This window comes from Mchenga conophoros, linkage group LG3 (genome assembly GCF_057382185.1).
Source record: "Mchenga conophoros isolate Kocher_MC1m ecotype Shallow Benthic linkage group LG3, M_conophoros_male_GT1.1, whole genome shotgun sequence".
NCBI classification, from domain to species: domain Eukaryota; kingdom Metazoa; phylum Chordata; class Actinopteri; order Cichliformes; family Cichlidae; genus Mchenga; species Mchenga conophoros.
In genome coordinates, this window is record NC_140528.1 from 17,386,638 (window position 1) to 17,399,973 (window position 13,336).

General features: G+C 42.6%; 1 protein-coding gene across 1 annotated transcript in view; it reads left to right on the forward strand.

Moving 5' to 3' along the window:
- The window catches only part of zanl (zonadhesin, like), a 556,892-nt gene that overhangs the window by 12,877 nt on the left and 530,679 nt on the right, over positions 1 to 13,336 (forward strand). The window contains exons 14-32 of the mRNA XM_085255099.1: positions 793 to 941; positions 2,056 to 2,184; positions 2,271 to 2,409; positions 2,609 to 2,750; positions 3,152 to 3,348; positions 3,537 to 3,675; positions 4,203 to 4,319; positions 4,594 to 4,718; positions 5,156 to 5,301; positions 5,743 to 5,886; positions 6,016 to 6,123; positions 8,314 to 8,483; positions 8,802 to 9,004; positions 9,541 to 9,685; positions 9,952 to 10,145; positions 10,235 to 10,376; positions 10,539 to 10,783; positions 12,555 to 12,703; positions 13,164 to 13,292. Of these exons, the coding sequence (XP_085111225.1) occupies positions 793 to 941; positions 2,056 to 2,184; positions 2,271 to 2,409; positions 2,609 to 2,750; positions 3,152 to 3,348; positions 3,537 to 3,675; positions 4,203 to 4,319; positions 4,594 to 4,718; positions 5,156 to 5,301; positions 5,743 to 5,886; positions 6,016 to 6,123; positions 8,314 to 8,483; positions 8,802 to 9,004; positions 9,541 to 9,685; positions 9,952 to 10,145; positions 10,235 to 10,376; positions 10,539 to 10,783; positions 12,555 to 12,703; positions 13,164 to 13,292 (2,912 nt within the window). The remainder of the gene's footprint in view (positions 1 to 792; positions 942 to 2,055; positions 2,185 to 2,270; positions 2,410 to 2,608; positions 2,751 to 3,151; positions 3,349 to 3,536; positions 3,676 to 4,202; positions 4,320 to 4,593; positions 4,719 to 5,155; positions 5,302 to 5,742; positions 5,887 to 6,015; positions 6,124 to 8,313; positions 8,484 to 8,801; positions 9,005 to 9,540; positions 9,686 to 9,951; positions 10,146 to 10,234; positions 10,377 to 10,538; positions 10,784 to 12,554; positions 12,704 to 13,163; positions 13,293 to 13,336) is intronic.

The following is a 13,336-nucleotide window of genomic DNA, read 5'->3' on the forward strand; positions in this document are numbered from 1 at the left end:
GACTTCGGCGTGTGTTTGACTCAACGTTGGTCTTGCTCAGCTAGGGTGAGCGGGACTCGTCCATTTTTCTCTTGGATTTGGACGCAGCAGCCACCGCGAGCCCCAGTTAGATCTCGTACAATGCGACATAAGGTTCAGGTATCGTTCGGCTGCTTCTTGGGCTTCCATGCCTTTGGTTTCGATCCACTCTCACTTGTCACACCGGCAGCTGCATTTGACCTGTCCGACAAGGTCTTAGTATGCGGCCGTGGCCCTCTTATGCTGCTCTGCAGGAGCATGCGGGTCAAAGGCCAGCTGGTCCTGAACCAACTTCACCAAACAACTTTGAACTAGAAGGCTTTTGACAGCGTCCACCGGTTTGGGACTGGCAACGGTGGAGTTGATGTAAAGAAAACAAACATATAATAAGATCCAGAAAGGCTTCCATACCACATCACCAAAAACAACTACACCCAAACCAAGAACTCCTGGGCCAACTACACCCAGACCCAAACAAACAATTCAAGGACCGGTTGTGATTTTGTTGCGTTAATGTAACACAGCTATAAATGTGCCCATGTGCCAATTGTTATTGAAATGGGTTAGAGTGGAATCAAGTTGAAAATAATCAATTATTATGTTGTTCTTCTTTTTTTTTTATGTCATAATCTGTTGCTCAGCCATCATTGGCATGATGAGGGAACGTTTCTTTTTAGTTACGGTTAGTAATGTTGTGACATGGGTAATTCGAAAATGAAAATGTTGGCTAATAATTGACCAGATTTGATGTACTGCGCCTATTTCCCCATACAGGTTAATGGGACCAATGTCAATCTGCCACTGTCCCCGGCCCCTGGTATTTCTGTGTTCAAGTCAGGAAAACACTACACTGTCTCCATGAACTTTGGTGTGACGGTTCGCTATGATGGAAACGCCTTCATGGACATCAAAGTAATCGAAGAGTGAGTGAAGACCAAATTCATGGTTTCCTTATAAAGTGGTGTTTTAATCACAAGTTCACCAGTCCAGAAATCTACATCCATACTGATACAACTAAAACTATATGTCATGCGCCGCGGCGCGCATGCACAGAAGGATCCAGATGCAGACTCCGCGCTAACAGAAAAGACACTTTATTGAAATAACGAAAGGCGACCCGGGAAAACTAGAGAGCAAAACAAGAAACTAAAAACCCGGGGAATAATGACACGAGGAAGCCAGGATCGGGACCATGGGAGGCTGGAATAGAAAGGGGAGATGATTACTAGGGAGCCGGAAAGTAGGGAAAACACATCAGGACTGAGTTAGAGTAGGGGGCTTACGATGGAACGGGACTGTGGGAGCTCGGGAGGGAAGTGTGGCAGTCCGTGAGCAGAAAGTCCGTGGAAATAGCGAATGGGCCAGATGATGCACCGAGTGAACCAGTTGAGCCGGAGGACAGGCAGGTGGCAGACGCCGAGTCGAAACCTGGACACAAGTAGGCAGATTAAACACAGTTCCAACCAGAAGGGAATGCACGCTTTCATGGAAGTCTAGTTACCACTGTGGGGGGACTAACGGACTGGCGTGGAGCCTTCCATCAGTGCCGGGTTCAGTAGATCTCCGTGTAGTCACCGTGATGGAGAACAGATGTGCCGGTGATAGCCCGGGGGTGTGGCTACCCGAGCGTCACGCATTCCTCAGACACAGGACCACGGACCATGACACTATAACACATTTTCATATACTGAACATGACTCCTTTATCTGTAAGGAGTAGTAAGGTGATAAAGGCAGAGATTAATGACACAGCTAGGATATTTTATTTAAACAATTTAGCAGGGGCAACACAAACAGCTCCCTCAAAATTTCAAGATAAAATCACACAAAACTTCTAATTTCCTGACTAGTTGATTCTATGCTGATGCTATCAAACACATCAAATGTACATGTCTGATCTTTTAGTCTTACTAATGTGTGGGGTTTAGTCTACTGCTGAAAAGAAACTTGGCTGCAATTAAAACACGTTGTAGTTCTGGCTTACTTGTTAGTCTTTCTTGCATAAGACTCTAACACAATCATTTTCTGCAATCTGCAGCTATCAGAACAAGCTGTGTGGCCTGTGTGGCAACTATGATGGAGATACCAAAGATGACTTCCGCAAACCGGATGGAAGCTTAGCTGAAAATGCCAATGACTTTGGACACAGTTGGAACATGAATCCAGAGTGAGTATTGCAGAGATGCAAGTGTAAAGAAACATTTACCATTGACAAAAGACAAATGTTCTTAAGATGATGGTCTGTCTTGACAGATGTAATGAGAAACCCAACACTACGATCCCTGGGTGCAATGAAGAAGAACAGGAACTGTATGAAAGCTCTGGATATTGTGGCATTCTGCTGGACAAAAATGGACCTTTTGCTGTGTGCCATCCCAAAGTCAACCCCAATGTATGTTCATGTAGAGGATAGTGCACATATAATGAACAAATGTGGAACCAGTCCTTATTCTGAGCTTGTTGTATTTGTGTATGTGTGTGTGCGTTCAGGGTGAAAATGTGATATTAGTAATAGTGGAATAATTTGAATATATGGTTTTAGATGGTCACACAATATAAAGCATTGTAACAAAGTGATTGTTTGTTCTCAGAATTACTTCAGGGACTGTGTCTTTGACTTGTGTGAGCTGGATGGTGCCAAGCCCATTTTGTGTGAAGCCATTGAAGCCTATGTCAATGAATGCCAAGATCGTGGGGTCAACCTTGGACCATGGAGGAATGAAACCTTCTGCCGTGAGTATTGGAAGGACAAATGATTTAATTTAGTAGTAAAATATCTTTAGGTATATCATTAGGTAAAAATCAGCTTGGCTGAGTAGTTGGGAGATAATAACACAAGAGAGTTTTTGGTCAGTTTTGACTTGTGGAAGAGTACTTCATACGGGCTTCCTACTCACTAAAGTTAACTGAGGGAGTGCTGCTTTAGCATACCTAGTTGGGCAGACAACATATGCCAAGAGGCTGCAGGAGACTGGGTTACCACCAAACTCAAACAATCTAGTTACACGGAAGACAACACAGCTGGAAATGCCAAAGACGTATCTCTTTTCTTGTGAAAAGCTGTCATTTTATATTTTAACCAGCACATACTTTTGTTTCCTATCACTAACTTCAACCTCTTGTGGTCTGCTTAGCACTGAGCTGTCCCCCAAACAGCCACTACGAACCTTGTGCAGATCCTTGTCAGGAAACATGCTTTGGAAAACCCCCCTCCTGCTCTGGTCCCTGCTCTGAGTCCTGTGTGTGTGATCCCAGCTATGTCCTGAGTGCTGGCAAGTGCGTTAAGGAGAACATGTGTGGCTGCAACCACACGAACGGCCAGTATTATGAGGTATGGTGAAGTGGGTCTGATAGGCCGGCAGTGAATCATTTGGTCCTTTGTATTTCAAGTCAGGTCACTTGCAGTCTCTTTATGTCCTCTCTAAAACAACATTTTCATACATACATGCATAAAAGGATCTACAAAGAATCATCTGTGCCTGCTATGCTTAATTGTCAATTTTGTTGTCTGTTTGTCAGCCTGGAGAGGAGTTTTTTGAGGAAGACTGCAAGCGAAAATGTTGGTGTGGTGCAGCTGGAATTACCTGTGAAGCCTCTGAATGCCCCCCAATGCATGAATGTAAACTTCAGGATGGAGAGCTGGGCTGCTATCCTACGAGTATGTTTGTAATGTTCACACCTAAAAAAACACAGCAAAGCTGTAGCCATTATATTCTAAGTAGGTTTCCAGATCTCATGGGTTGGACTGCCAACCTGAAAAGTTTTGCAACTGTGTTTGACGTGATGCTGTAGACTTTGTCAAAGTTCTCAAACTAGCATTTTCTATCCCTGCTCTAATATACATAATTAGATTGAGTAATGGAAGATAGAGAAGCACAAACCCAGAGGTGTCTTTTACTTTCAATAACAGTGAAATATTTATGTGTGTGTTGCTGTTATGTTTCTTTTGCTCTCTTCTGTACAGTTTGTCTATAACAACACGTGTTACATGCATTTCTTTATAATACAAAATCACAGAGTTGCAGAAAATTTTTGTCTAGTCAGGAAAGGATATATTCCTTGCATCTATTTTAATGCCAGTACAATTCCAAAGCAGCAGTGAACTGCACTGTTATTAGGTGATTGTTCTACAGTGGCTTCATCTGTGTTTCAGTCTGATGTTCCTGATGTTTTTCCCTCTCTCAGGTTTTCAGGATTGTGTAGTTTCTGGGGATCCACACTACAACACCTTTGACAAGAAGTACTACAGCTTCATGGGAACCTGTACTTACACACTGGCCAGAAGCTGTAGGAACAGCACAGGTACACACTATTTTGAGACATTTATTCATTAAGATGTTTGGGTTTCATTGCACCTGTTCTAGTCTTGCCACACCACACGCACAAATGAAAGTTTAAATGAGCTAAATTTACTCATTTATTATTTTCATCGCAAAGCATGACATATATTGTTTTCATTCACGTTTGCTGCAAAGAGAAGACACTGAATGTCAGTGGTGGTTTGTATGTTAATGCCAATGTTCACCTTTAATATAAACACACAATATTCCTGATTGTCGTGGTCTTCCCTGTGCAGGCCCTTGGTTCTCTGTGGAGGCAAAGAATGAAGAGAGAGGAGTTGCAGGAGTGTCATACCTGAGGAAGCTATATGTGACAGTGGATGGAATTACTGTGACCCTGATGAAGAGCAGTAGAACACTGGTCAGTATGTGAATGAATTACTATCTCTTGTATTTCCCATCTTTAAGTAAAATGTGTGCCAGCAGACATCCCACACAGTATTTGTATCATCACCATGGATGTCTTATGTCTACACATAACTGACATTTTAGCAAAGAACTCAAATTATATCTTTAGTTACTTTGTTACTAACAACATGTAAAAAAAACAAAACAGATTTTTCCCATTTTGTCAGTTGAATCTATGCCAAAGATAACACAGTGTGATAGGCATAAAGCAATGTCTGTCTTGCTTGTTAAAACTATACAAAGTCTGTTTTTGCCTGATATACTGCACATTGCACACTCTTTGTACTTTTATACTCCCTGACCTGTCCACCAATTAGACGTTTACACAGTCTGTTTTAACATCTTTATATTCTTATGTTCTTAACATCTTTTTCTTCATCACTGAATCAGGTGAACGGAGTACGGGTGGCTCTGCCCCACTCCCCCTCTCCTCTCATGTCTATTAGTCTTGCTGGTCAGTTCATCACGCTTCAAACATCCTTTGGCCTGAGGGTGCGTTGGGATGGAAACCATTATGCCCAGATCTCAGTTCCCAGGTTAGTATAAATATTGGTTTGAACTATTTTGATATTGTAGAACTTCTTTTTATTTGCTTCACACATTCATACAATACACCTGACCACTGTCTCCATTGCTCCATCATTCTTTTTTTGATGACCACTTTCCTCTGATGCAACCATAACCTAACGATCTGAAGAAACTCTGATAGATAACGATCTAAACTGCTGAACATCACCAGTTGTTTTATGTATGTTGTGAAAACAAAGCAGTCCATTTGTGTGCATATTGTGGACTTATGCAACTTTTAATATATACTAACGATGCCCTGGTTTATTGTATCAGGGATCTTTGCATTCTCTTCATTTGTTTCTAGAATTACAATAAAAGGCCAAGCAACACCTTATTAAACATTGCAAATATTCTTAAGCTTGTCTTATTTTAATCCTACATATCCTACCTTGACTTTGTCCTACCAGCTCCTACTATGACCAAATGTGTGGCCTTTGTGGTGACTATGATGGGAACCCAGACAATGACTTCACTAAACCAGATGGCACTGTGGCAGGAAATAGTAATGACTTTGGGAACAGCTGGCAGACCAAAGACGATGAAGATGACTCGTGAGTTCCAACATATCTATCTTTCTGTCTTTTGGATTTCTTCTGGTTACGTCTTTTGTTACCTTACTGTCGGACTCTTTCTGACAAACTGAAGAGGATGTAACTGTGTTTTGTATTTGTATTGACCAGATGTACCCCAGGTACAAAGCCTGATCCAGACTGTGACCCCAACTTGGAAGCTGAAGTTGTAAAACCAGAGAAATGTGGTAAAATTACAGACCCTACTGGACCCTTCCGGTAAGAATTCACAACCCCTCCACTTTTGGTTATCGACTTGGTTAAACTGATGGGATTCCTGGGATTTTACAACGTTTTTTCCTGACCTTATAAAATCATGAACTAGATGGCAGCATGCCTGGTAATCACCCAACTGACCTGTAAAATATGAATAAATATTTTCAATACTATTACTGTAATGCTGTAATGAACCCGTCTGGCACTGGGATGCCAGTTTCGTTCTTTGTCCCTCATTCTCAAATGCAGCAGCAAGTTTTTACCAATGACTTGCCAGTTTATCTCTATCTATCGTTGCAAAAAACCTGGGATACCAGGTTCTTTCTATAACCCTCCTTTGCAAATGCCACAGTGAGCTTTTGGCACCAGGATGCCAAGTTATTATTCCTCATTTGCAAATGCATCAACAAGGTTTTCTACCCAGGAGATTCCAGTTTCCCTTCCCCTCTGTCCCTCCCTCGCAAAATGCAGCAGCATGCTTCTTGGCACTAGGATGTCAGGCTTTCTTTATCTACCCCTCCTTCTTAAATGCAGGAGCAAGCTTTTAGCACCGGGTTGCCAGTTCCTCTTCCCTCACTCCCCTTTTCACAAAAATGCAGCAGCATGTGTTTTGGCACTGGAATGCCAGGTTCTCTTTCTCTGTCCCTCGTTTGCATATGTACCAGCAAGCTTTTGGCCCCGGGATTCTGGGTTTCTTTTTCTGTTCCTCCTTTACAAATGCAGCAGCAGGCTTTTAGTACTGGGATGCCATGTTTTCTTTCTCTTTTCCTCCTTTACAAATCCAGCCGAATGCTTTTTGCAATGGTATTCCAGGTTCTATTTCTCTGTCTGTCTTTTTCAAATTCGCCAGCATACATCTGGCACCGGGATGCCAGGTTATTTTCCTTCATTTGCAGTAGCAAGCTTTTCTTCCCTCTATCTCTCCTGAGCAAAATGCAGCAGCGTGCTTTTTGGAACCTGGAAGCCAGTTTCTCTTTCCTCTTTCCCCAATAACTTGGATGCCAGGGTCCATGCATCTATCTATCTTTCACAAAATGTAACAGTGCACATTCCTGACACCATATTGCCAGTCTTTGTCTCCATATCGATCATTTTCAAACACAGCAGTAAAAGCTTTTACGAGCCGTCAAGCCATTGCCTCATGTCTTAAAATACAGACATGCATCCATCCAGCCTCCACACCAGTCGAGCCACGTTGCCACTCGATCAAGGGTTCTCCTCATTCAACTATTAAGGTCTTTCGTTGTCTGAAATTTGCTTTGATGTCTTCTCCCACCATTCCTTCGTAATTTTCCGAACTCAACCACTCCACTCTCTGGAATCCTTGACCACCTTCTCTCTGCGCTTCTCTTTTGTCCTGCTTTCCTTCTTCCACCTCAACCTGTAGCGGCAGATGGCTGTCCTTCCATGGGAATGGTTTTGCCAGAGGTTTCTTCCCGTTAAAAGGAGTTGTTCCTTCCCACTGTCGCCAAAGTGCTTGCTCATAGGGAGTCATATGATTGTTGGGTTTTCTCTGTAGGTATTACTGCAGGGTCTACCTTACATATAAAGCGCCTTGAGGCGATTGTTGTTGTGATTTGGGGCTGTATAAATAAATTGAATTGAAAAATTGAATTATTCCTGCAGAGGTCTTTCACCTTCACAATGCACCGTTATTGCTGCCTCTAGGGGGCCAGTCCCCTCTGCGCCCTTCCCTAAAGCTCAGTTCAACTCATGTTTAAGCCATTCACCTTTTTCTAATAGGAACACTGTAAAATGTAAAATGAGGATGTGGGCTCAGCTAGTGAATTAGAGATAAAGTATCCAAACACTTCCCTTCCTGTTCTTATCTATATATAATCCCCCAGTACTACTAGCTGTTTGTTCTTCCATTCATTCCCAACCCTCCCTCCCCTTTTTCAATTTCAATTCTTTCACTGTTTCACTTCTCATTAGTACATGGGGATCTGCCAGCCCAGGAGCCACCGCCAGTCCCCAGCGAGGCCTTCCCCAAACCGCAGTTCAATTCATGTTTAAGCCATTCACCTTTATTCACTGGCCCCAGCTAGTGAATTGTTGCTAAACTTATGCAACAATTGTTGACTGTTTCACCACCAAATGTAGCTTGTTTGTTTGTTCGAACTCAGATTTTCAGTATATATGAGCCTCTGCCTTTTCCTACCTAAGCTAAGTGAGTGCTTTTCTCTGTTACAGGGAGTGCATCAGTGTAGTTAATCCCACTCCATTCTTCCAAAGCTGTGTGTATGACATGTGTCAGTTCAACGGCCAGCAGCATGTGCTGTGTGACCAGCTCCAGGCCTACACTGACGCATGTCATAGTGCTGGAGCCAAAGTCTACCAATGGAGAACTCCAGACTTCTGCCGTAAGTTTGAATCTGAGATATACCAAATATATCTAAATGATATATGATAGTTTAATAATAATATCAGCTGTTCTTTCTGAACATCATAAAGTATATATAAAACATAGTCACAGTGACATCACCCATTGGCTTGATGAGCCCCAAATTGAAGCATGAATGAATAAAGCCTTGAATAATACTTTTTCATGTTGGAAACATGAGCCTTCAGCATTTTCCCTTTTAAATGGGGTGCATCGTACTACCCACTCCCTTCTCTGTTGCTATTTGTCCACCATTGTTCCCTCTCATTATTGTTCATCCCTGTGTTTGTCCACACAGCTCTGACCTGTCCTCCCAATAGCTCCTACTCCCTTTGTGTGAGTTCATGTCCTGAGACATGTCTTGGTGTGGTGGGACCACCTGGCTGTGAGGAAGTGTGTGTGGAGGGTTGTGAGTGTAACCCTGGCTTCATTCTCAGTGATGACAAATGTGTGGAACTGAGAGACTGTGGTTGTGTGGACCCCAGTGGAACCTATCACCCTGTAAGTGGAAACAGCCTCCAAACAATTAAAACCATATTCCATTTACCTTTAAAATGTGCTAAGCTCATGCTAACATCATTTTCAGTTCTCTTTATGACTTCAACAGGAGAGACGCCAAAAGACACAAAGACCCTACAGTAAAAAAGAAATTAAAACTCAACTAAATTAAGGGTGCATAGACTGCAGTGAACTGTTGGCACACAAATATTGGTTTTACAACAAAGATTTTTACTTTCAACTTATCAAGCACAGGTTATATTTATTATGCTGTATTTTGCCTGAATTTAAAAGACACTGGTGTTATAGAATTTGTATTTATGTCATAGCATTTACATACTGGTGCCACCACAATTAGCAAGCCCAAAATCAATAAATAAATGAGTAAAGGTTGGCCTAATTAGTTAGTGGCATACAGAATCCCTGGTTTGCATCCAAATGTATATTTATCATTTTGATCTTTATATTCGTGTGATGTATAAGAGAGAATTACATGACAGAATTTTGATTGTTTTTTGCATTCTGTGTACATTTGTCAGGTGGGCGATGACTGGTACTTAGAGGGTTGTGAACAAAAGTGTATGTGTCACAGTGGAGGTCTGCTACAGTGTCATAACACCAGCTGTAACCCAACTACTGAGAGCTGCCAACTACAAGATGGAGAATATGAATGCCACCCTCTGGGTATGTTAATCACACAGCTTCACATAGAAATAGCTGCATGAATGCATGGATGTGGATTACAGTGTCAAGTGCTTTATCCGACTGGCCCTAGAAATGCAGTAAATAAATGCAGTCATTTTAGCAACAGGTGCTCCAAACCTCCTCTGTCTCAACTGATGTTGTTTTTTTGGACTGAGTTTGTTAAGACTGCATAATAACTTCCTACCTTTTTAGTTCCTGAAAGAGTATCTGCACATTTTCCAGTAATCCTTTTTCTTTCTATCCAGACCTGTGTCCTCCTAACGCAGAGTATATAGAGTGCGGTCCAGCTTGCATTCCTACATGTATGGAACCCTCTACCAACTGTTCTGGCTCCTGCATCACTGGGTGTTTCTGCAAACCAGGCTTTGTCTTCAAAGGACGGCACTGCGTGCCGCTGGACAAGTGTGGTTGTTTAGATGACAACAATAACTATTATGAGGTCAGATGTCCTAGTTAGTACTGTGTACAGTGTACATTTAAAGACATACAGTATACTTTCTCAGTACTGATTGTTTTCATTTTATCCAGCCTGGTGAGATAGTATTTGGAGATGGCTGCACAAAGCTGTGTCGCTGTGTAGGGAACTACACTTTGGAATGTGTTGATAACTCCTGTGACCCCACTGAAGAGTGTCGAGAGGTTAATGGTGTTGCAGGCTGTTATCCTAAAGGTAATAATGTTTGTTGACTTTATTGTTGTTGACTTGATTTAATGCAGTGTAATAAATTACATCTGCACAAGGAGCACCTTGTGTTGTGCTTTACAGTCAGTCGGTATAACTTGATAGTTGACAGTGTGGAAATTACAATTTTCTCATATATTATTCCTTTAGGTACATCCACATGCATTGCATCTGGCGATCCACACTACACCAGCTTTGACAAACGCAAATATGACTTCATGGGCAACTGCAGCTATCTGATGTCTAGTCCATGCAATGACACAACTGTGCCCTACTTTGAGGTCCATACTGACAATGAAAACCGGTATAACAGGCCGACCATCTCCTATGTGAATGCCGTACATGTATACGCACAGATGATAAAGATCTCCATTCTCAAAGGTGGCACTGTGCAGGTAAGACATGAGAGGAAGAAACAGGATGTTTTGCATGTGAAAACCAATCACGCTTTCACGTTATCAGGCACTACTGCATTACAAACAAACATCATTCTGTGGTACAAACCACTGCACATGCTCAGGAACACTTCTGAAAACCACTGCAATTGACCATGGAAAGAAACTTGCACTTACACTTAACACTTAGTTCCTCCTACGCCGAGCGACGCATCGGGCAGCTAACAATCTCCATCGATGACGGTCAGGGGCGAATGTTTCAGCTTCGTCCCAGGCGATGTCGACTGTTTTCAGATCATCCATAAACATTCGACGTCATGTGATATTTGGTCGGCCCTGCTTTCGCTGGTTCTGCCAAAGGCTTCTTCCTGTTAAAAGACGCCTCTGTCACCAAAGTGCTTGGTCAATGGGGTCATATGATTGTTGTTTTTTTTCTCTGTATGTATTATTGTAGGGTCTATCTTACAATATAAAGCACCTTGAGGTGACTGTTTTTGTGATTTGGGGCTATATAAAAAACATTGAATTTAAATGAATTGAATTGGAGATGTCGGAGGACACCGGCAGCCTTCCCTACTCTGGAGTTGACATCTTGATCAGAGATCCCGTCATTCGAGATGATGCTGCCCAGATATGTGAAATTTTCCAACTTATCAGCACGTTATTGGTTGATTATGACGGGAACATGGGCAGTTGTGTAGCCAACTCTGAGTACCTTGGTTTTCTTGGCGCTGATTCGTAATCCGACTTCCTCACCTCCCTCTGCAAAGCTGCAGTCCATTCTTGGAGGTCTTCCGTAGTCGAGCCCAGTAGGGGCCCAGTAGCCAATTCAAAAGAATGAGGCAAAGCACTTTCCCGGGTACCGACAGCAGCGTGATGCCCCGGCAGTTGTTACAGTCACCCAAATCGCCTTTCGGGAAGTTTGGTGATAACACCTTTTGCCCATTCATAGGGTACACGCGATGTTGTCCAGCAGGCGTTTAGGGGTCTTCTAAGGGCGCCATCCAATCATCTGTCTGGACGCAGAACCGGGAGTTGGAGCAGAGACCACAAAAGGCGTCTACAAACTGCTGGGGGACTCCATATTGACGTGGGATAGCCCATAGAGTCGGCCGGTGGACGTTGTCAAAAGCTTTCTTGAAGTCATTGAAATTACCCATTCATAGGGTACACACGATGTTGACCAGCAGGCATTTTGGGGACTTCTAAGGGCGGCATCCAACTGGGCTTCGTCATCCTTCAGCATTGTGAGGAGGAACTCGTCCAGGCCAGCATCGCTGTCTTGACTTCGGTGTTGATGATTTTTCCGATATCGACAGGAAGAAGATCCATGGAGGGTGCAAGTTCTTTGGCCTCGAACAAGTGGAGTGGCTCGGGCTGGTTTAAAGTATCGCAGAACTGTTTGGCTCAACATTGGTCTTGCTCAGCTTCAGTGAGGAGGACTCGTCCATTTTGTCTCGGATTGGGACCAAGCGGCCACTGCGAGCCCCTGTTAGATCTGGTACAATGCGATTTAATATTCGGGTATCGTTCTGGTCTACTGTTTTCTTGGGCATCCATGCCTTTGGCTTCGATCCACTCTCGCTTGTCATGCCGGCAGCTGCATTTGACATGTCGGGCAAGAGCTGAGTTGTTCAGACATCATTGGCATGATAAAGGAACGTTTCTTTTCAGTTACAGATAGTAATGTTGTGACATGAGTAATTCAAAAATGAAAATGTTGGCTAATAATTGACCAGATTTGATGTACTCTGCCTATTTTCCCATACAGGTTAATGGGACCAATGTCAATCTGCCACTGTCTCCGTCCCGTGGTATTTCTGTGTTCAAGTCAGGAAAACACTACACTGTCTCCATGAACTTTGGTGTGACGGTTCGCTATGATGGAAACTCATTCATGGACATTAAAGTAATCGAAGAGTGAGTGAAGACCAAATTCATGGTTTCCTTATAAAGTGGTGTTTTAATCACAAGTTCACCAGTCCAGAAATCTACATCCATACTGATACAACTAAAACTATAACACATATTCATATACTGAACATGAATCCTTTATCTGTAAGGAGTAGTAAGGTGATAAAGGCAGAGATTAATGACACAGCTAGGATATTTTATTTAAACAATGTAGCAGGGGCAACACAAACAGCTCCCTCAAAATTTCAAGATAAAATCACACAAAACTTCTAATTTCCTGACTAGTTAATTCTATGCTGATGCTATCAAACGCATCAAATGTACATGTCTGATCTTTTAGTCTTACTAATGTGTGGGGTTTAGTCTACTGCTGAAAAGAAACTTGGCTGCAATTAAAACACGTTGTAGTTCTGGCTTACTTGTTAGTCTTTCTTGCATAAGACTCTAACACAATCATTTTCTGCAGCTATCAGAACAAGCTGTGTGGCCTGTGTGGCAACTATGATGGAGATACTAAAGATGACTTCCGCAAACCAGATGGAAGCTTAGCTGAAAATGCCAATGACTTTGGACACAGTTGGAACATGAATCCAGAGTGAGTATTGCAGAGATGCAAGTGTAAAGAAACATTTACCATTG